The sequence below is a fragment of the Tamandua tetradactyla genome, chromosome 10 (genome assembly GCF_023851605.1).
Source record: "Tamandua tetradactyla isolate mTamTet1 chromosome 10, mTamTet1.pri, whole genome shotgun sequence".
NCBI lineage: Eukaryota > Metazoa > Chordata > Mammalia > Pilosa > Myrmecophagidae > Tamandua > Tamandua tetradactyla.
The window spans coordinates 51,005,466-51,029,396 of record NC_135336.1 but is presented as its reverse complement, the minus strand read 5'-3'; the positions used below and the strand labels follow the sequence as shown (position 1 = coordinate 51,029,396).

At 36.1% G+C, this 23,931-nt stretch overlaps 1 protein-coding gene and 1 pseudogene across 1 annotated transcript; one reads left to right on the top strand and one right to left on the bottom strand.

The window, feature by feature from the left end:
• The first annotated feature begins 601 nt into the window (after positions 1 to 601).
• Positions 602 to 1,394, top strand: LOC143647663 (olfactory receptor 5H8-like; annotated as a pseudogene).
• A 16,931-nt stretch (positions 1,395 to 18,325) lies between these two features.
• Positions 18,326 to 19,285, bottom strand: LOC143647662 (olfactory receptor 5K1-like). The gene has a single exon (XM_077117485.1). It carries the CDS (start codon positions 19,283 to 19,285, stop codon positions 18,326 to 18,328), a length of 960 nt encoding a protein of 319 aa, XP_076973600.1.
• Between the last annotated feature and the right edge of the window lie 4,646 nt (positions 19,286 to 23,931).

The following is a 23,931-nucleotide window of genomic DNA, read 5'->3' as shown; positions in this document are numbered from 1 at the left end:
CATGTGGTTTGAGAACAAACAGAAAATAGTAACAGCTTCCTGACTTCACGTATGTGTACCCCAGATCTCCCCAAGCAGATGACTTCAATTTCCCCTCCCTGTAGCCTATTTCCTACACTACCACATAATTAATTTTAAAATATCTTACAATAATGCTCCCTGTTCTAAAAGCTTTCAGTGCCTGTATTTTGCCTGAATGATAAATTTCAAGATCCTGAACATGACATTCACTTCACTTTGTAATACAAGCTATGCAATAACCTTTACCCCTGATGCTGAGTCCATGTCACACTCAAGTAGTATTTACTTCCCACCCTCATCAGTGTCCCTGTATATTTAGCATGCATGTAGAATACTGTTTGTTTTTCTAAATCTGTTAAATCCTCCACATTTTGGACTATATAATTGCATTCATTCCCACTTCTTCAGTCCTCCAAAATAGTTTCCACCAATTATAGACGTATCCAATCAAACTAAAAGGTCATTCTGAAAACAATGATTTAATATCAACTCCCATCTCCCAATTTTCACCTTGTAAATTCTTAGTAAATGTTATTTTTACATTTGTTCCTTTTTATTTCAGTGGACATTCAGTGAAGACATGGAAAAAGAAAATGCAACATTGCTGACAGAATTTGTTCTCACAGGACTCACAGATCAACCAGAAAGGCAAATCCCCCTGTTCCTGGATTCTTGGTGGTATATCTCATCACCATGGTGGGGAACATAAGACTGATTGCTCTCATCTGGAATGACCCTCATCTTCACTCTTGCATGTATTTATTCCTTGGGTGTTTGGCATTTGTGGATGCATGGCTGTCATCCACAGTGACCCCTAAGATGCTGGTTAGCTTTTTAGCTAAGATTAAAATGATATCTCTATCTGCATGCATGATAGAATGTTTTTCCTTTGCAATCAGTATAACCACAGAATGTTTTCTCTTGGCTACAATGGCCTATGATCTCTATGTAGCAATATGCAAACCCTTACTTTATCCAGTGATTATGACCAATAGACTATGCATCCAGCTGTCCATCTGGTCATTTGTATGGGACCTTCTTCATACCTTAATTCATGAGAGCATTTTATTCAGATTAACCTTCTGTAAATCCAACATTATACATCACTTCTACTGTGATATCATACCATTGTTTAAGATTTCCTGCACTGAACCTGCTATTAATTTTCTAATGCTATTTATTTTTTCTGGTTCAATTCAAGTGGTCACCATTATGACTGTACTTTTCTCATATACATCTGTTCTCTTTACAGACTTAAAAAAGAAGTCTAAAAAGACATTAGGAAAGCCTTCTCCACCTGTGGAACCCATCTCTTATCTGTCTCTTTCTACTATGGTCCTCTTCTCTTCGTGTATGTACACCCTAGATCATAGATTCACTGACTAAAATGTTAAAAGGGATATGTTAAAGTGAAGTTCTCTTACTAATATGATTTCTTATTATTAAAGCAGTCAAAAATTGTGCAGTTAGATGTGGGTATGATTTCTTTAGTGCATAAAGTTTTCTGTTGTCACAATTGACTTAAAATGTTTAAACTTGGCATTGTGGTCATTCACATTTTAAACAGGGAGCTTTTCTTAACACATTGTGTGGAATGCAACAGGAAACTATCACATTACTAGCATTACTCTGATAACAAAGTCAGGTATACAACACTACAGATCCATTACCTTATGACTATATATGCAAAAATCCTCAACCTAATACTACCAAATTGAATCCAGCAGCATATCGATTATACACCATGTTCCAGTGTTTAAAAGACTTGAGCTGTTAGAATCTAGTAAACACCTTAAAATATTTGCATCTAATATTCAAAAATTTACAAGAAATTTTAATCATGGCATACAGTCATTTAAACAGAAAACAATTGTAAACATTTTAAATGCTTTTATGTTCTTCAATGTGGCTTTGTAAATATAATGTGTGATAAGACAGTGTGGCTCCATTGTAATGGACTTCAGTGGGATGTCTTTAATTTCTAAAACACTGTATATCCTGGAGACTCATATCACATTTAACTCTATAGTGGTGGCAAACTTATGTTTGGGTGAGTTCATGTAAGTCCCAGCAATTCTGCTAGCCATCTGTCATGGTCAGGTTCATGTGTCAACTTGGCCAAGTTGTGGTGGTTGTTTGCCTGGTTGGATAAGTGCTGTCCTGTGTGTTGTAATGAGGACATTTCATAGAATTAGATCATGATCACATCATCTGCATCCACAGGTGATTCCATTTGTAATCAGCCAAAGGGGGGTGTCTTCTGCAATGAGTGATGCTTAATCTCATCACAGGAAGCCCTTTAAGGAGGATGAAGAAGAGACAGGCTCTATTCCCGCCACAGCTGGTGAGCCTCTCCTCTGGAGTTCATCCAGACCCTCCATTGGTATCCTTGGTTTCACAACCTGCCCTGCAGAGTTTGGACTCTGAGTTCCCAAGGTCATGTGAAACACTTCTATAAATTTTATATTTGCGAGTGTTCCCTGTTGATTTTGTTTCTCTAGAGAACCCTAACTAATGCATCTTGGTACCAGGAGTGGTTCCTAAGGAAGAGAATCTTAAAAATGGGTTTTCATGAATGGTTTTCCACTCTGACTGGACTCAAAGGCACTAAGGACTCTGATTCCCATAATCAGAATGACACTCCCAATCCATGGAGTGAGTGGCAAAAGAGATAGTCAAAATATCACCATTTGATTCTCCAAATGCTTCACTTGTACAGAGCAAGGCTCTGGGAGATAATGTTTTTGACACCTTTACAGAGTTTTGTGGAAATAAGAGGTATAGAGATGTTGGTTGGTTGTTGTTAGATACACTGGCTACACTAAGGAATGAAAGGGATGGGCTTAAGGCATCAAACGAGAAGCTTCAGTGCCGTCTGACAGATGTACACGTTTCTATAAGTATCCTGAAGGAAAATCTTACTTCCTGTAGCTGTAGACTTGAGATCTCTGAAAATCAGACTCAGATTCTTATTGTTAGAGTAGCAACTTTACACCGTAAACTGAAATCTCAATGTTGCATGGTGTCTGCCATTAAAGTGAGGGCATTTAATGGAAAGGAGTGGAACCCTGAAAAATGGGATGGTGATATATGGATCGATAATGATGTTGGGGTGAGGTTGAAACCCTAAGTCATGCTGAGTTTTCTCTAGATAACCCTGTAATAGTTTGCTCTGAGGATATAACCACCCACCTCCAGCCTGCCTTGAGGTGTTGGCCACCCAACCTCCTCCTGAAGGGATTAGCCCTAGAGTGATTACTCCTGTTTCACCAGATGAAACTGCAATGAAACCCTAAAGCAAATGGCTTGAAAGATATTTTTAATACTTTTCATGCCCCCCCCACCACCCCTCATTTCTTCCAGATCTATAACTAGACTAAAGTTCCAACAGACCCCTAAAGCTGAGGTACAAAGTATCACACATGAGGAAGTACATTATACTCCAAAAGAACTGTATGAGTTTTCCAATTTATGTAGGCAGAAATCAGGGGAATATGTGTGGCAATGGATTTTAAGGGTGTGGGATAATGGTGGGAAGAATATAAGGCTGGATAAGGCTGAATTTATTCATATGGACCCACTAAGCAGAGATTCTGCATTCAATGTTAAAGATCAAGGGGTAAGAAAAGGTATTAACAGTTTGTTTGGATGGTTGCTTGAAACATGGATCAAAAGGTGGCTGACATTACCTGAGGTTGAAATGCCAGAACTGCCCTGGTATAATGTAGATGAGGGGATCCAGAGCCTTAGAGAGATTGGAATGTTAGAGTGGGTTTATCATGCAAAGCCTGCTCTTATACCCCAGGAATGTCCGGATGATGCACCTTTTACCAGAACAGTGAGAAATACTTTGTGAGACTAGCACCATCATCCCTGAAGAGCTCTGTGGTTGCACTTCTCTGTAGGTCAGATATTACTGCGGGAACTGCTGTCACTGAGCTGGAATCCTTAAACACAATGGGGATGACAGGATCCCGAGTTGGCAGAAGCCAGGTGGCAGCACTTAATCGCAAAAGACAGGGTAGATGTGGCTATTATAATAGACAGCAAACACAAAGCAGGCATCAAAATTATATGACTCACAGAGATTTGTGGCATTGGCTAGTAAATGATGGGTACCTAGAAATACAATAGAAGAGCAGTCTACTAAATTCTTGTTTGAGCTGTATAAACAAAAGAGTTCTAAGTGAACAGAAGTCTAACATGAATTACAAAAACACAGGGCCACAGCCCCTTAATCAATATCCAGACTTGAGACAGTTTACTGACCCAGAGTCCCTTGAATGAAGGGGAGCCCAGGTTCCTTTGGGGAGAACCGTGATACACTGCCACAGCTTTGTACTGTTAATCTTCCTCCAATCATTCCCGAAGGAGACCAACAGCCTTTTACCAGAGTGACTGCACTGGGGTAAAGGAAATGATCAGATATTTCAGGGATTATTAGACACTGATTGAGAAGTAACATTAATTCCAGGGGTCCCAAAATATCACTCTGGTCTACCAATCAGAGTAAGGGCTTATGGAGGCCAGGTGATCAATGGAGTTTTAGCTCAGGTCCATCTCACAGTGGGTCCAGTGGGCCCCTGGGCCCATTCTGTAGTTATTTACCCACTTCCAGAATGTATAATTGGTATAGACATATTGAGCAACTTGCAGAATCCCCACATTGGCTGTCTAACTCGTGTAGTGAGTGCTATTATGGTGGGAAAGCCCAAGTGGAAGCTACTAGAACTGCATTTACTGAGCAAAATAGTAAATCAGAAGCAATACTAGATTCCTGGAGGGATTGCAGAGATTACTGTCACTCTTAAGGACTTGAAGGATGCAGGGGTGGTGATTCCCACCACATCCCATTCAAGTCTCCTATTTGGCCTTCACAGAAAACAGATTGGTCTTGGAGGATGACAGTGGATTATTGTAAACTCAACCAGGTGGTAACTCCAATTGCAGCTGCTGTTCCAGATGTGGTATCATTCCTTGAGCAAATCAATAAATCCCCTAATACCTGGTATACAGCTATTGATCTGGCAAATGCTTTTTTCTCAATAGCTATTAGTAAGGACCACCAGAAACAGCTTGCTTTCAGCTGGCAAGGTCAGCAAAATACTTTCACTGTCCTACCTCATGGGTATATCAACTCTCTGGCCCTATGACATAATCTTGTCCTCAGGTACCTCAATCATTTCTCACTCCCACAAGACATCACACTGGTCCATTATATTGATGATATCATGTTGATTGGACCTAATGAGCACGAACTAGCAATTACTGAAGGCTTACTGGTAAGGCATTTACATGTCAGAGGATGGGAGATAAATCCAACAAAAATACAGGGGCCTTTCACCTCCTTGAAATTTCTAGGTTTCCAGTGGTGTGGGGCATGTTGAGCTATCCCTTCTAAGGTGAAGGGTAATTGCTGCATCCGGCCCCTCCTATGACCAAAAAAGAGGCACAATGCCCAGATGGCCTCTTTGGATTTTGGCAACAATGTATTCCTCATTAGGGTGTGCTACTCCAGTCCATTTATCTAGTGACCAGAAAAGCTGCTAATTTTGAGTGAGGACCTGAACTAGAGGGGGCTCTGTGACAGATCCAGGCTGCTGTATAAGCTGCTCTGCCATTTGGGTCATATGATCCAGCAGATCCAATAGTGCTGGAAGTGTCAGTGGCAAAGAGAGATGCTGTCTGAAGCTTTTGACAGGTCCCTATAGAAGAATCACAACACAGACCCTTAGGATTTTGGAGCAAAGCCTTACCATCTGGCCAGAGGTGCATTTGTTTACTGACTCATGGGCTGTTGCTAATGGTTTAGCTGGATGATCAGGGACTTGGAAAGAGTATAAATGGAAAATTGTTGACAAAGAGGTCTGGGGAAGAAGTATGTAGATAGACCTTTCTGAGTGGGCTAAAAACATGAACATATTTGTGTCCCATGTTAATGCACACCAGAGGGTGACTTCAGCAGAGGAAGGTTTTGATAATCAAGTAGATAAGATGACCCATCCTGTGGATATCAGTGAGCCTCTTTCCACAGCAACTCCTGTCTTTGCACAATGGGCTCATAAACAAAGTGGTCATAGTGGTAAGGATTGAGGTAATACATGGGCTCAGCAACAGGGACTTCCACTCACCAGGCTGACTTGGCTACAGCCACTGCTGACTGCCCAATCTGCCAGCAGCAGAGACCCACACTCAGTCTCCAATATGGCACCATTCCCCGAGGTGACCAGCAACTACATGGTGGCAGGTTGATTATATTGGGCCACTTCCTTCACGGAAGGGGAAGCAATTTGTTCTAACTGGAATAGACTCATACTATGGATATGGGTTTGCTTTCCTTGCAAGCAATGCTTCTGCCAAAACTACCATCCGTGGGCTTACAGAATACATTATCCATCATCATGGTATTCCATATAGTATTGCTTCTGATCAAGGACCACACTTCACAGCAAATGAAGTGCAGGAATGGACACATGCTCATGGAATTCTTTGATCTTATCATGTTCCCCATCATCCAGAAGCAGTTGGATTGATAGAATGGTGGAATGGCCTTTTGAATACTCAATTACACTACCAACTAGGTAGCAACACCTTGACAGGCTAGGGTAATATTCTCCAGGAAGCTGTATATGCTCTGAATCAGCATCCATAGTATGGTGCTGTTTCTTCCATAGCCAGGATCCGTGGGTCCAGGAACCAAGGGGTGGAAATGGGAGTGGTACCACTCACTATTACCCCTAGTGATCCACTAGGAAAATTTTGTTTCTTGTCCCTGCAACCCTGAGGAGCTCTGCTGTCTACAGGTATTAGTTCCCAAATGGGGAGTGCTGCCTCCAAGAGAAACAACAATGATTCCACTGAACTGGAGGTTAAGACTGCTACCTGGTCACCTTGGGCTACTTATACCACTGAATCAACAAGCCAAGAAGGGGATTACATTATTATCTGGGGTGATTGATCCTGGCTGTCTGGGGAAAGTAGGACTGCAACTACATATTAGGGATCAAGAAGAGTTTTCTTGGAATATAGCAGATTCCCTCAGGCGTCTTATATACTACCGTGCCCTGTGATTAAAATTAATGAAAACTGCAACAACCCAATCCAGGCAGGACTGCCAATGACTTTGAAACTTCGGGAATGAAGGTTTGGGTCACCCCACCAGGCAAAAAACCACGGTCAGTTGAAGTGCTTGCTGAGGGTAAAGGGAACATGGAATGAGTAGTGGAAGAAGGTAGTGATGAATATGAACTTCAACCACTTGATCAGTTACAGAAATGAGGACTGTAATGCTGTGTTGTTCATGTTATATTATTTAAGTTGTAAGATATCAAGTTTAAGAATGAATGTTGCCCAAGGGTTTGCACCCTATTCTGGAGAAATTTAATGTGTTTCCAGTTATATGCAGGACATTTGAATATTGTTAAGTAAAAAAAAAGTGTGTTTTATTGTTTTCATTTGACATTGTGTGTGGTTTAAGGTGATACATATAGCTGCCAAGTTGACATGTGGTGGACTGTCATGGTCAGGTTCATGTGTCAACTTGGCCAAGTCGTGGTACCTGTTTGTCTGGTTGGGCAATTGCTGGCCTGTCTGTTGCAATAAGGACATTTCATAGAGTTAGATCATGATCACGTCAGATGCACTTTTATGAATTTTATATTTCATGTGTTGTTGAAAACCAAATAATTTGGTTGCATATTACCAAAATTCAAATAATGTTAAGATGATATGATATTATAATGCCCAGTGGATGACTGGGAAGACATGAAATAAGCACATGCTTGAAAGTTGTAGACCTTTGAAAATTAGTTTTCCCCTCGATAATCTTTAAGTATAATGAGTCATCTATCTTTAGGTTCACACCCTACTTTTCAGCTCTGGACACTAAAATCCACACATATTCCTACTGATAGCACTGAGATCCCAAACCATAAAATTACTGTGCTCATTTGTTATATACCCCAGAAAAGCCATGTTCTTTTCTTAATCCAATCTTGTGGGGGCAGATCTGCTGTTCAGGAAGGAAACTTGATGATTAAATTACTTCCTTGATAAGTCTTAGAATTTATTTGTTCTCATAGAATAAGTGTCTTCCAACTTTTTGAGCATGACCTATAGTAAGAAGTACATTTTGCTTGAGTATACCAAATAATGATGCACATTTCACAAGTGAAATTAAAGTATCATGAAATAATATATATATTGACTAGAGACAATGAAATTGATTATTTTCCTTTTTGTTTATTTCTTTTTATTATGTATTAGAGAAGTATTAGGTTTACAGAATAAATTAGGCAAAAATACTGATTTCCTATATAACACCCTACTAACACCTTGCATTAGTATGGTACATTTGTTATAATTCATGAACAACATTTCTATAATTGTTTTAGTTTCTTGGGTTGATCATGAAATTGCTATGAAATAGCTTGGATTATATAATGAGAATTTATTATCTTATGGTACTGAGGCTAAAAGAATGTCATAAATGAAGGCATCATCAAGATGATGCTTTCTCCTTAAAGATTATGCCATTCTGGGGCTAACAATTCTTGCTCCTCATTTTGTCACATGGCAGGCACATGGTGGTCTCTCCTGGGTTTCCTGTTCTCTTCTTGGTTTCATCAATTTCAGCTTCCTGTAGATTTCTCTCTATTTGGATTTCATTCTGCTTATAAAGAACTCCAGGAAAGAGGATTAAGACGTATTATGATTAAAGTGAGCCACATATTTTTAACTGAAGTAACCTCACCAGAAGGTCCTACTTACAATGGCATCACACCCAAAGGAATAGATTGAGCTTAAGAACATGTTTTGTGCAGTACATACAGCTTCAAACCACCACACTCCACCCTCTGGACTTCAAAAAGACATATTCTTTCTTTATACAAAATATGCTCATTCCATCACAATACTCTAGAATTCTATAAGATATTTTTAAAATAATGTTTAATACAAAGTGTCATCAAAATCCTTTAGAGTGTTGGTCTGTCATGCAGCATAATTCCCCTCTGTCTGTTGGTCTGTATTACTAATAGTCCATTACTTTTAGTACGAATCACTGTGCTTTACATTCCTGTTTGTTTGTGTTAATTTTTATTCTATTAACATATATTCAACCGAAAATTTTCCCTTTTAACCACATTCAAATATATATTTCAGCCTTATTAATCACATTCACAATGTGTGCTATTATATCCACCATCTATTACCAAAATGTTTCCATTACTCAAAAGAGGAACTCTGTCCAATTTAACCATCAACTCCAAACTCCCTTCCCCACCCCATTCCCTGGTAATCTGAATTCTAGATATTGACTCTATGAAATTGCTTGATCTAGTTATTTCAAATCAATTGTTTCAAACAATATTTGTCCTTCTGTGTCTGGCTTATTTAACTCAACATGATGTCTTCAAGGTTCATTCTGTTGTTGCATGATTCGGGATTGTTTTTCTTTTTATGGCTGAATAATATTCTACTGTATGTACACACCACATTTTATTTATCCACATAAATTGAGAGAAACTTGGATTGTTTCCATTCTTTGGTAATTGTGAATAATCCCATTATGAAGATCACTGTGTGCAAATATCAGTTCAAGCACATACTTTTCATTCTTTTACATATGTACCAGAATGTTTTGATTACTATTGGCTTTGCAACAAATGGAATTTGAGAAGCGTGAGTTCTTCAACTTCATTCTTCTGTTCCAAGTTGACTTTGGCTTTGTCGAAATTTTCTATTTCTTCTTATTTTAATGCAATTCTATTGAGATATATTCACCATTTTATGAATACAAAGTGTTTAATCAATGCCTTGCAAGATCACATATTTGTGCATTTGTCACCACAATCAACTTTAGAAAATTTTCATTACTCAAAAACAGAGAAAAGGAAATATAAAAATAAAAAAAACCCAAAACATCCTATACCCCTTATCTGTCTCTATTATTTTTTAACAGATTTATCCACACACTGTACAATCCATCCTATGTATACTATCAATGGTTCTTGGTACAATCACATAGCTTTGTGATGGTTAGCTTATGATGTCAACTTGGCCAAAATTTATGCCCAGTTGTCTGGTCAGGCAAGCACTGGTCTGATCGTTGCTGCAAGAATATTTTGTGGCTGATTGTTAATCCAGATGGTTGGTATAGTAAGTTATCAGTCAGTTGATTGCATCTGTGTCTGATTACATCTGTAATCTACTAAGGCATGCCTCCCACAAAGAGATAATCCAGTCTGTTGGAGGCTTTTACAAGAGAAGAGAGTTTTTTACTGCTTCTTCACCCAAGGAGCTTCTCCTCTGGAGTTCATCTAGATTTTTCATCAGAGCTGAAAGTTTTTTGCCCTACAGATCAGCCCTACAGATTTTGTGCTCTTGCATTCCCATGATTTCATAAGGCACCTTTATAAATCCCATGTTTACAGATCTCTTCTGTTGGTTCTGTTTCTCTATAGAACCCTGACTAACACAGTTATGCATTCACCACTGCAGTTAATATGAAAGCATTCAAGCAAAGAATCCCACATCTCTTATATCCCCATAGTATTGACAGTTAGCTGTGGTATAGTCTCTTTCTTACCATTAATACAAGAATGTTACAAATGTTGCTGTTAACTATAGGAGGGAAAAATGGAAGGATCAGAAAATGTCAATGATTATGAGATTTCAAAATATGTTTCTAAGCAGTAAGAGAATTGGATATATTACAAAGGGAATGATCAATATATATGAATGCTTTAAAGACATAATTTATGTACATCATAAAACATGTTAGAAAAATCAAAGAGCAAGCAAATTACCGAGAAAAAATGAACCACATCTGCATATAAAAGTGCAATAGCTTTGTTTTTTTGTACGCTTTATAGTGGTGTCTTATTACAGCACCATTTGTTGAATTTTTGGTTTTTTTTTGGCGGGGGGTGTTTTTGGGAATTGCGTGGACCAGGAATCAAACCTGGGGCTCTTGCATGGGAGGTGAGAATTCTACCACTGAACTACCCTTGCACCCCCTTGCAATAGGTTTTTGATGCAAACTTTATATACAAATTATAAGAAAAACATAAGGTTCCGTGAAAAACTAGGCAAAAGACATGAGTAAGAGGTTTTCAGGAAAAATAAAATTTATTAACAAACAAAGATACATAAATCACATTATTTTATATATCGTCTATTCAGAAAATGACAATTTATGTCAGACACTTTACTAAATATTGATGATGTGATACCAAATACAACATTCTAGATATTTAATAGAGCAAAATTTTTAGTATTCAAAAGTTACAATTTACTACTTATTATTTATTTTATTATCCAAAAATTAGTTTACTAGGTGTTCTTTAACCTGTGCTTATATCTATGCACATATCTCCTTTCCTAGCATCTCTCCTTTTAGTTCTTTTTATATATTATGTGAACTATTATGACTAGTCTCATTGCTTCTAGTCTCTCTTTTCAATCAAATACCAGATCAATTTTCTGAATTGTGCCCCCATGAAGACTTCAATCATATTACTATGTTCCCAGGGAAACTTTAATATTTAATATATTCAATATTTAATGCTTCTAAGATAAATTCAAATTCCAATAGCTCTCACTATCAAGTCTGCCAGCTTTTTTTTTTAGGTTTTTTTTTAATAATTAATTCTTTTAAATACCAAAAAAACACCAAATAAATGTAAACATTACTATTTTGATCAGTCCATTCTACATATATAATCAGTAATTCACATAGTTGCATATTCATCATGATCATTTCTTAGAACATTTGCATCAATTCAGAAAAAGAAATAAAAAGACAACAGAAAAAGAAACAAAATGAAAACAGAGAAAAACAAAAAATATACATACCATACCGCTTACTCCTCCCTTTCATTGATCACAAGCATTTCAAACTAAACTTATTTTAACATTTGTTCCCCCTATTATTTATTTTTATTCCATATGTTTTACTCATCTGTTGACAAGGTAGATAAAAGGAGCATCAGACACAAGGTTTTCACAATCACACAGTCACATTGTGAAAGCTATCTCATTATTCAATCATCCTCAAGAAACATGGCTACTGGAACAAAGCTCTACATTTTCAGGCAGTTCCCTCCAGCCTCTCCATTACATCCTGTTAGTCTGCCAGCTTTTTTATTCTGTCTATCCATTGCTCACTTCCCTTATCCTCCAACTAAAGGTCAAACTCAGTTCCATAAACATTGACTCTGCTCATGATATTATTCCTGTTTTCCCCCCACAATCAAAAATATTTCCATTTTTTAAAATGCTAGACTCATCTTGATTGACTGAAATCCCAAGATGTTGTAATATTCTCAACAAAATCTAAAATTGTTTGTGAATAACCTCCATTACTTTTTATTCATAAATATATGTTCAATATCCTTATTAGATTATAAACACTATAAAATTAAATGTGATTAATTTCCTGTGAATAGAACTGTAAAATGCTAGAAGATAATCACAGTATTAACCAAATCTCAGCCTTTTTTGCAAGCAACTTAGAAGAACTACAGTAAGCTATTCTGTATTTCAAAGTGTGAATTTTTATTCTACGATCATGAAAAATAATGCCTAACACTTAGTAATATACATGAAAGTTATAATTTAGTGCCTAGGAGATGGTATGTTCATAGGAAGTAATTTTTATTTCTCTGCCAGCAGTATGTCTGAATGTAAATCTCTTAATCTCTTGAACACTGAATTTCTTTACTTGTAAAATAAAAGCAATAAAATCTGTCCTACCCACCTGACAGGTAAGCATCAAAAACAAACGCTAAAAAGCACAGGAAAAAATGTTCAACATCATTAACTATTAGGGAATTGCAAAATTAAAACCACAATGAGATATCATCCCACATGTACTAGAATGGACACTATTTTAAAAAACAGAAACTTTCAAGTACTTGAGATGATTCAGAGGAATGGGAATACTCATTCAATGCAGCTGACAACATAAAATGGCACTACACCCATGCGATATTAGGCATCAACCTAGAAGAACTGAAAGCAAGGATTCAAACAGATATTTGTACACTAATATTAAACATGGCATTTGTATTAGTTTGTAAGCTGTTGGATTGTAATATTCCAGAAATGGAATGGGTTTTAGAAAGGGAATTTAAAAAGTTACAAGATTACAATTCTAAACCTATGAAAATGTCCAAACTAAGGCCTCCATGGAAAAATAACTTAATTCAAGAAAGGTCAATGGCTCTGAAACAGGTGTCAGCTGGGAAGTCACATGCTTGGCACTGCTGGTCCCTTTCTCCTGGACTCCATTGCTTTCAGCCTCTGTTCCTGTCAAGGCTCCTCACTTTGCTTCTCTGGGCTGGCTTTCATCTCTTGGCTTCCCTTGGCTCTCTCTAGGTTCTGGTTTGTTTAAAATGTATGGTAATGTCTGCCAGTCTCCAAGCATCTTCAAACATCCATGTCTCTGCTCTCCAAGTGTTGGCATCTGTGTCAGCTCTGTCATTTTTGAGTTTCTCCGAAATGTTTCCTCTTTTAAAGGATTCCAGTAAACTAATCAAGACCCACCTGGAATGATTGGAATCACATCTCTAAAAGTCACAACCACAATTGGGTGTATCACATCTCTGTGGAAATAAACTAATTAAAAGTTTCCAACTTACAGTATTGGATCAAGATTAAAAGAAATGACTGCTCCCACAGAATTGGATCAGAATTGAAATGTGGTCTTTCTGGGATACATAACTCTTTCAAGCTGGTACAGCATTATTCAAAAGATGGAAGCAACCCAAGTGTTCATTAAATTGATGAATGGACAAACAAAATGTGGTATACATATATGAAAGAATATTCTTCAGCTGTAAGAAGGAATGAAGTTCTGATGCATGCCATAACATAGAGGAACCTTGTTGACTGAAATAAGCCAGAAACAAAAGGACAAATACTGTGAGTTCCCTGTTAGGAACTAATCATAATAAGCAAGCTTATAGAGCTAGAATCTAGAATGTAAGTTACCAGCAGATTGACTGGGGTTAGAGAATGGGCTGTTGTTAACTTGTACAGAATTTCTATTTAGGCTGATGGTAAAAGTTTGGAAATGGGTGGTGGTGATGGTAACACATTATTGTGAATGTAATCAACAACAGTGAACTACATAGGTGAATGTGATTAAACAAAGAAACTTAGGTGTATATATTATGAAAATAAAAATTGAAAGATAGAACTCTACAACACAGTGAACCATACTGTAGCAGATAATATATAAGAATGTTCTTTCAAGGGTAATAACAAATGTACGATACCAATACAAGGTGATAATAATAGAGTGTGATATGGAAAAAATAAGCTAATATAAGTAATGGATGACAACTATTTTAATAAACTTATCAATTGTAATAAAAGTAGATACTGTTAAAAATATAACACAAATATAAAAATAGTATCATTAATAGTAGTAATAAATGTTCCACATTTATTCAAGGTGTTGATGGAATGGTTGTGTATGGCAAACCTATATTTTATGCGTGATTGTTTTGTAAACTCACAACTTCTCTAATCAAAAGGTAAGAAGCAACATTTAAAAAGTTTTTACTAGGTGCCAGTGATATATAACACACACAGTGCCTGCCCTCAATGACTCTCTATAAGCTACTGCTCTGATACAAAAATTAAAGGAAACTTCTGACATGGCTTAAGTAAAGAGAAGAACTTCCCTACATCACTCAGCCACCTGGACCTGGATGTGGCTCCTGGACATCAGGGAGCAGTGTTTTTACTGTCTCCTGTCTCTATATCGCTGCTTCAGATTTCCCTTTCTGCATGTCTCTTCTGTCTGCTTCTCAAGCCATGGTAGAAGGTGGAGAAACACAACTGAATTTTTATAATACAGACATATAGGGACTGTCCCTCTCTTTCCCTGTTGGTTACTCCCCTGGCCCCTACTCCTCATTTATGCTTTGTTATAGATTAAATCATTATTTTGCTTCGGGTTTGCTACCAGAATGCAATATACCAGAAATGGATTGGCTTTTTCAAAAGGGATTTGCTAGTTAACAAATTTACACTTCTAAGACCACAAAAATGACCAAATTAGGGTATCAACAAGAAGATACCATCTCTCAAGAAAGACTGACTCCATATGGGGTTTCTCCGTCACATGGGAAGGCACATAGTAATGTGTGCTGGCCCATTGCTCTTGGGTTTCGTTGCTTTCAGCTCCTGGTTCCAGTGGCCTGCTTTCTAAACTTCTATCTCTTTCTATCTCTCTGTGAACTCTTTTGAGGACTCCAGTGAAGCAATTAAGACACACCTTGAATGGGTTCGTCACATCTCCATGGAAACAATCTACTCCAAAGATACCACCCACAGTAAGCCTGCACCCACAAGATTGGATTAAAAGAGCATGGCTTTTCTGTTTGAAATAACAGTTTCAAACCAGCACCAACCTGTCTGCCATAAAGAACAAATGTTCAGGTCCTAACTGAGTGTGAACCCATTTGGAAAAGGGATATTTGAAGTGGACATTATTTGAGGTGAAGCCAATAAATTCCTGCTGTTTAAACTAGGAAAAACAGCACCAAAATTATTAATATGATTCATATGTCAGTATTTCATAAAATACATATTCAGGGAAGTCCCATGCTCTTCTCTCTCCTTTCTACCCCATTTTACCCCCATTAGGTAACCAACTTCATTAGTTTTTAATTCATTCTTCCACGTTTCTTTTTGCAATGTTTCTCCTTTCTTACCCCAATGTTTACATACTATAAAACTTCTTTGCATCTTGCTTTTTTCTCTAAAAACTATATCCTAGAAATCACTCTGCATGAGTTCAGAGAGCTTCTCATTTTTTCAGCTGGATTGTACTCCATACTTGGCTCTTAGGCCTGAACATTGGTTAGTTTCTAATATTTTATAATTTACAAATAATGCCACAAAAATAAAACTGATGCATTGTGCTTTTCCCATCTTATTGGAGGTGTTTCTTGTATCTTCAAAGTAAATTCCCAGAGGTGAGATTAATGTGCCAAAGATAGATGCCTAGGTAGCCCTATGGCTTATTATCAAATTCCTCCCCACTGGAGCTTGTCAATTTTGAGCTCCACCAACAAGATATGAGAATGTCTGCTTCCCTGTAGATTCACCTATAGAGTGTATGGTTGAACATTTGAATTTTGCTAATCTTATAGGTAATATATTGTAACTCAGTGTAGCTTTATTGTTTTTCTTTCATGAATAGTAGAAGTAATCTTTTCATAAGTTCATATTTTTTATGAACTGTTCATTAATTTTGTCCATTTTCTAATATACCTTACCTTCAGTTTTTAATTTTTCTTTTTAAAATTAGGGATAGATTCCCTTTCTCTGTGGTTCTATACTACTCTTGAGCAATGCAGCTCTATCCAAACTAACCTACCTCCTCTTCTGTGCTGGGGCTTGGTCTGGTCATGCACCTGCCACCTCCAACTGCCAAGTAGCTTCAACAGAGAAGTGGCTTGAGAGGAAGTGTCATCCACATAGGCCCTCATCAGAGGGGCAGATCCTTGGAGTTCCAAGATCATGATGTCATCACCACTCTCATCCTTGATGAGTTTGGTCCTGTTCTGGAACTCTGCCATCTGCAAGCCAAACAGGTCCTGCTGTTCCTGGTACAGCTGGATCATATCAAAGGCCTGGCTCTGGAACCAGCAGATCTCCACATACTCAGCATCCTTGTATAGTGACGTGTGGCACAGGAACTTCACCTTTTCCCTGTCGAGGGCCAGGACGAATGTTCCCCAGGGCTGATCACCTTGGCCTCTTGTAGAATGGAGAAGCTAGAAGAAGTGCTAGAATCAACCCTCATCAAATTTAATTTTTATCACACCTTATTGCAGATCAAGAATCTAAAGTAAATCATTCAAATGGGGAAAGTGGGGCATGCACTGGATATCTGGGTTGTTTTACTGGGGGAGTAATTTTCATTAAAAAATGTGACTTGTTAGATTAAGAAACACACAAGACACATTACAAGCAGTTACAGTGTGTGGTCCTGGACTGGCCATTGGTTTGAAACAACCAGCTGCAAATACTGGCAAATACTGTGTTGGGACAAGTATGTCAATGTGAATGTTTTTAAGGAATGAAATGAAATGAAATGTTACTGAAATGGATTCTTTGACAAAAAGGCAAGGTTCAAAAACAGTTTGTACACTATGATCTAACTGAAAAAATTACACATTTGCTTAAATGTGTAGTGGAAACAATCTGAAAGGAAATACACCAAATTGTTGATGGCCAATTTCTGTATGATGGGGAATATGTAGTTTCTATTTTTGTTTTATTTTCTAATTTTTAATAATACATAAGTATAGCTTCTTGATAACAAATGATACTTAAAGAATTAAAAACTGTGACTAAAGACATGGGTTCATTTCGAAAGTAAAAAAAATACTAAGTAATTTTTCTTTTAATTTGTATTTTTACATGATCAATACAAATATTTTGTTTAGACGTTTGCACAGCATCACCCTATTTCTACTGTTGAAATAAATATAACAATATTTCACATTGAAGCAGTATAGGTTACCTGTACTCTTAATGGTAAGCAAAAGAAGTAATGACATCAAAGCAACAAACCATTGAATTGAGTGGTATATTCGGGAATTTCACTGTCATACATCATGGACAATGAATCAAACTATGTGAAAATGTTCGTATCCATGAGAATTTCAATGTAAGTAGCAGGATTTTCAACAACAGATCAAGAAATGTTCATTGTGAAGTCATTCTTTTTCAGAGAGATTGAGGATATAAATATCTAAGACTAAAGATTAAAGTATTACTAATTTGAGAATACACATTGCAAATGAATCCATATTGAAAGACAGTCACTAGAGCATCATAAAGCAGATTAAAATTCAACAATTCAGTGTACTTTTGATAGATGTTTTAGTTAATAAGTGATTAATTTTGAGACTTAGAATGTGTCTGACTTTGTAAGATTAGGGATTCCATATATCTGTAAACAATATTAAAATATGTATACTGCCTTCTATTTTTATTATTTGTTGAGTTTGTTGAACATTGTAACTAATTACTTTCTGTCACAATTTGTGATCTCATGAGTAAACACTCTCTCATTCTGATGGTCTCTATTAGCTTTGATTTTGAAATACGTCACCGGAAAACCTCCATTCTGAACTTATCTATTCATTTATACATTATTTGATTTATACATAATTATATTTTGCTGAGTTCTTATTTTACATTAAAATGATCATTTTCTATTTTCCCCTCATCTTCCTGACTTTGACAAACATTTTTATCATATTAAATCAGTTTGCTACAAGGGCCATATTGGTTTAAGAATGTTATGAGGTTTACTTTTCATAATTCTTTTCAAAACACTTATTACTTCCTTATTTCTCAGACTATAAATAAAAGGGTTCAGTAAAGGAACTACTAGAGTATAAAAAATAGCAACAACTATATCTTTATCTTCTTCTTTAACTGAACTTGGTTGACCATACACAAAAAAAACAGAACCATAGAATATTGAAACAGAGAGAAAGTGGGATGCACAAGTAGATAAAGCTTTGCCTCTTCCTTGTTTGGATTTCAGTTTGAAAATAGTGTAAAGGATGAAAAGATAAGTGATTACAATTATGGTAATAGTAAAGATTTGAATTGACCCTACAAAGATAAGTACCATCAGTTCATTGATAAAGGGGTCAACACAGGAAAGACTGCATAATGGAAAAATATCACAAAAAAAGTGATTGATTTGATGAGAACCACAGAATGTTAACCTAAATAGTAGCCCTACATGAATCATGGAATGCAAGTTTCCAGCTATGTAGGCCCCTGTGAGCATCTGAATGCAGAGTTTCTTTGACATCCTGGTGTGGTACTGTAATGGGCTGCATATTGCCACATACCGGTCATAAGCCATAGCTGCCAGAAGAAAGCAATCTGTAGTTTCAGCAAGACAGAGAAAATAAAATTGTGCCATGCATTCATAAAGGGAAATCATCCTGTCTTCTGAAAAGAAGTTCCCTAACATCTTGGGTGTAATGGCACAAGAACAGCAGGCATCCATCAGAGCAAGGTTGCCCAGAAATATGTACATTGGTGTGTGAAGACGACGCTCCATATAAATCAATGAAACCAAACCAAGATTCCCCACCATAGTGATCAGATACATGGCAAAAAATATTACAAACAGGAGGGACTTCAGCTCTGGTCGATCCGTAAATCCTGTGAGGATAAATTCTGTTGTCATTGAGTCGTTAACTTCGGTCATCTCCTCCTTTTCTGTTGAGATAAGAATTATGAAGAAAGAAGATTCTAATTTGGAGTGGGTCTTATTTTCCTATAAATTCCCTTTTGTGCAACAGGCAGAGAGGCTTCTTCAGTCATCCTCTATTGTCTTTCAAATACAGGCACACATACTTCTAAAGGAAATTATTTGCCTAAACCAGCTCTATGACCTCAAGCTCTGAGTTCAGGATATATAGGAATATTTTGATAATTGCAAAGAGAGTCCTACAATAGTAAAGCTTTGCTGGGTGAATATATGCAAGAATGGTGTACAAATCTATATTTGATTTAGTATTTCCAAACAATTTCATTGTTAGTTTTTGTTTTGAATATCCTTATCTGTATACTTAAAAAGCAATTGTCCTGCGTATGTACTTTTCCACTAAGAAAACATTTTTCATTTACTATCTCATTGGAATTATGTTAAAAAATTGTGTAGACTAGATATGTTAATTTATGTTTTAGGAAGTGCATAAAGAGTACTAAGAATGAAGGTGGGGATTGCTCAACATTAATGGAACTTGTCTTGGAAACTTGGGAAATAAATTTACACATATTTATTAAATAAGTAATTTGCATATATCAACTCAAATTTTTATCAACTCATTGTAGAACTTTTTCTTGCCTGTGCAGAACAAATTCTCTGAGACTATTTGCAAAAAAAAAATTGTATCCATTTAAATTACATATATCTTGCTTTAAAGTTCTCCTCAATGTTCTAAGTATTAGGTATATGGCCACCATATGCTAAAAATGGTGTACAAATTATGATATTTTATAGACATAAAATATATTATTTGGTTACTAATTACACTCACATTCCTTTGATCATTTCTAGATCTATTTATCTTTACTGGAGTTCACTGGCCATAATTCCCCAATATTGACATAAACAATATTCTGCTTCCAGAGAAACTCTAAACTTTGGCCCCTTTAAGAGAAATTCAAATTCCATAGGGTGCCATTTAAAGTTCTCTGTATCTTCATTTCCCACCTTCACCAATAGCCTTTCCAGCTTTCTCACTCATCACTCAATGCTCTGCTTCTTCCTCCCTCTCCCCCAAGTTCCACACTTGTTTCTATAAACACTTATTCTGACCATGCTACTCCATTGTTTTTGACCAAATATGAAAATTATTTCTATAAATTATTTGAGGCATAGTTTGCATATAATGCCACTTAGCAAAATTTTAACTAAATATTCCAGACCACACTTTCTCCTTTTTTTTCAAGCCATCCAGTTTGTTTTATATATCCAAAGCAATCTAGGATAATCTACATTAATCTTATTTATAAATCCATGCCCAATTTCCTTATTAGATTAAAGCATTTGAGATTAATGGTGACATGTATCTTCTTAAAATATTTTTATTTAAGAAAACAGATAATACACATGGAACCACCGAAAGTGGCTATATTAGCTATTGGGCATATTTCAATAAAGTATTCAAATGCTATTGTAAACCTATGTTTGCATAGTAAGTTTCATAAAACAATTTAAATTAAGGTAATAAGGAAAACAAATCTACAAACTCAGATAACAATGTGTCTTGAATTCTAAATATTGGACCCTAACTGCGAATGTTCTCAAAATATCAAGTAGAAAGTTATTACAAATATCTACGTTGCTATAGTAATAATCAGTGTTACTAAATATTTTCCTGATTTCAGAAAAACATGGAGACACAAATGTTATTACAATTAACATATGAAAATCTTAACCACCTAAATATATATCTTAGATAGCTTATCCATAGGCATATTTAAATAAATTTCTAAATAATCACTGCAAAGTCTGTAAGAACAATGTTTCATAAACCAATTTAAAATTAAAGTAAGGAAGGAAAAAGTCTACAAATATAGATATCAGAGTTCCTTAGATTTTAAATATTAAACACTAGCTTAAAAACCATTTGTTAACTATCAAAACTCTGTGCATTCTCAAAATATCAAGCAGAAAGTTATTACAAAAATCAACGTTGCTATAGTTGTGACCTATGTTACTAAATATTTTCAAATTTTTGATTACAGGAATTTATTTTATCTAATGTTACTATAGCTGCCTATATATACATATATATTTACCATTTTTTGGTTGTAAGATATACATAAAAAAAGCAAAGAAAGAAAAAAGCAATAATTTTCAAAGCACACTTCAACAAGCAGCTACAGAACAGGTCCGAGACTTTGTTATGGGCTACCATTCCCTCATCTCCAAACACCGCTCCAAAACACTGGACGCTTTATCAGAGTCATAATAACAAAATTATACAGTATCTGTCCTTTGTGTCTAAACTTATTTCACTCAACATTATGTTTTCAAGATTCATCCATGTTTTCATATGTTTAGGAACATCATTTTGTCTAACTGCTGTATTATATTCCTTCATATCAATATACCATGTTTTCTTCACCCACTCATCTATTGGTGGACACCTGGATTGTTTCCATCTCTTGGCAATTGTGAACTGTGCTGCTATGAGCATCAATGTGTAAATGTCTGTTCGTGTTGCTGCCCTCCACTCTTCTGGGCATATACCAAGTATTTGCATTGCCAGGCCATCAGGCAACTGAATATTTAGGAATCGAAAGAAACTTTCTGAATATCATAAAGGGCATCAATGGAAAACCCAGAGCCAGCATCACACTTAATGGTTGGAAATTGGAAGCATTCCCCTTAAGATCAGGAACAAGACAAGGATGCCCATTATCACCACTATTATTCAACATTGTATTAGAAGTCCTAGCTGGAATGATAAGGCAGGAGATAGAAATAAAAGGCATCCAAATAAGAAAGGAAGAAGTAAACTTTCACTATTTGCAGATGACATAATCCTTTACTTAAAAAACCCAGAGATATCTACAGCAAAGTTACTTGAGCTAATTCAGCAAAGTGGTGGGATACAAGATTAATGTACAAAAATCAGTAATGTTTCTATGCACAAGAACGGCCTATCTGAGGTGACAACTAAAGAAAAAATTTCCATTCAAAGTAACAACAAGAAAAATTAGGTATCTAAGAATAAGCCTAACCATGGATGTCAAGGACTTATACACAGAAAATAACAACAAAAAAAAATGCTGAAAGAAATAAAAATTGACCTAAACAGATGTAAACACATTCCATTTTCATGGATAGGAAGGTAATTGTCATCAGGATGTCAATTCTACACAAACTGGTCTACAGGTTTAATGCACTACCAATCAAAATCACAACAACCTATGTTGAAGACTTAGAAAAGCTACTTATCATATTTATATGGAAGGGAAAGAGACCTGAATAGCTAAATAAATCCTATATATAAAAAAAAGAGTGAAGTGGGAAGACTATCACTTCCTGACTTTAAAACTTACTTTAAAGCCCAGTACTGGCAAAAAGATAGAAGGATTAAGCAATGGAATAGAATCAAAAGTGCAGAGATTGCCCACCAAATTTTTGGGCATTTGATCTTCAACAAGGTCTCCAAATCCACTGAACTGGCACAGAATAGTCTTTTCAGTAAATGGACATGGGAAAACTAGATATCAGCAGTCAAAAGAATGAAAAAGGACCCCTACCTTACACCCTACACAAAAAATTAATTCAAAATGGATTAAAGACCTACATATAAGAGCCAGTACCATAAAACTTCTTGAAAAAAAAATATAGGGAAACCTCTTCATGATCTTGTAATGGAGGTAACTTCTTAAACTTTACACCTAAAGTACAAGCTGTGAAAGAAAAAATAGAAAATGGGAATTCCTTAAATCAAGAGTTTCTGTGCCTCAAACTTTCTTTAACTTCACCTTTGCTAAAAAGGTAAAGAGGCATCCAACTGAATGGGAGAAAATATTTGGAAACCACATATTGGATAAAGGCTTGATATCCTGTGTACATAAAGAAATTGCACAGCTCACCAACAAAAGAACAAAAAAATGCATTTATGAAATGGACAGAGGATATGAATAGGTAATTTTCTGATGAGCAGCTCATGTTCATTGGCTATAAGGGAGATGCAAATTAAGATGACAATGAGATATCACCTCACACCCATAAGAATGGTTGCTATTAAACAAACAGAAAACTATAAATGTTGGAGAGGACATGGAGAAATTGGAACACCTGTTCACTGCTGGTGGGAATGTATAATGGTTCAGCCACTGTGGACATCAGTTTGACATACACCTTTTAAAGACCTCTAAAATAACAAGGAAAAGGCAGAATGATCATATCTTTTCTCTACTCTGATCAACTACGGGAAGGGTATTTGTATTTAGTATCTTACCAATGATAGTGAGTCATCTCTTGGATATCTTCATATTGAGATTATTAACCTTGAAGAGAACACTACAAAGGAAATTCTTCATAACATACCCTTTTTTTTTAAATGCAGGTGCCCTTTATCTGAATTGAGTTATTCCTACCATTTTTCTGTTTCTTTGATATTTCTAAGATTTTCTAAAATATCTAGCTTATAAATTAAGAAATAATAGTACACTTCCCATTATTCTTAGTTTTCCAATACTTAGGAAAAAGAGAAACATTTTTAAATCTTGATAGGATGTTTCAGAAGAAATCTAGTTTTTTTTTACAGGGCTATCTTTTCTTATTAAATGTTGCATTAAGAGGTATTATCTGAAGATGCTAAT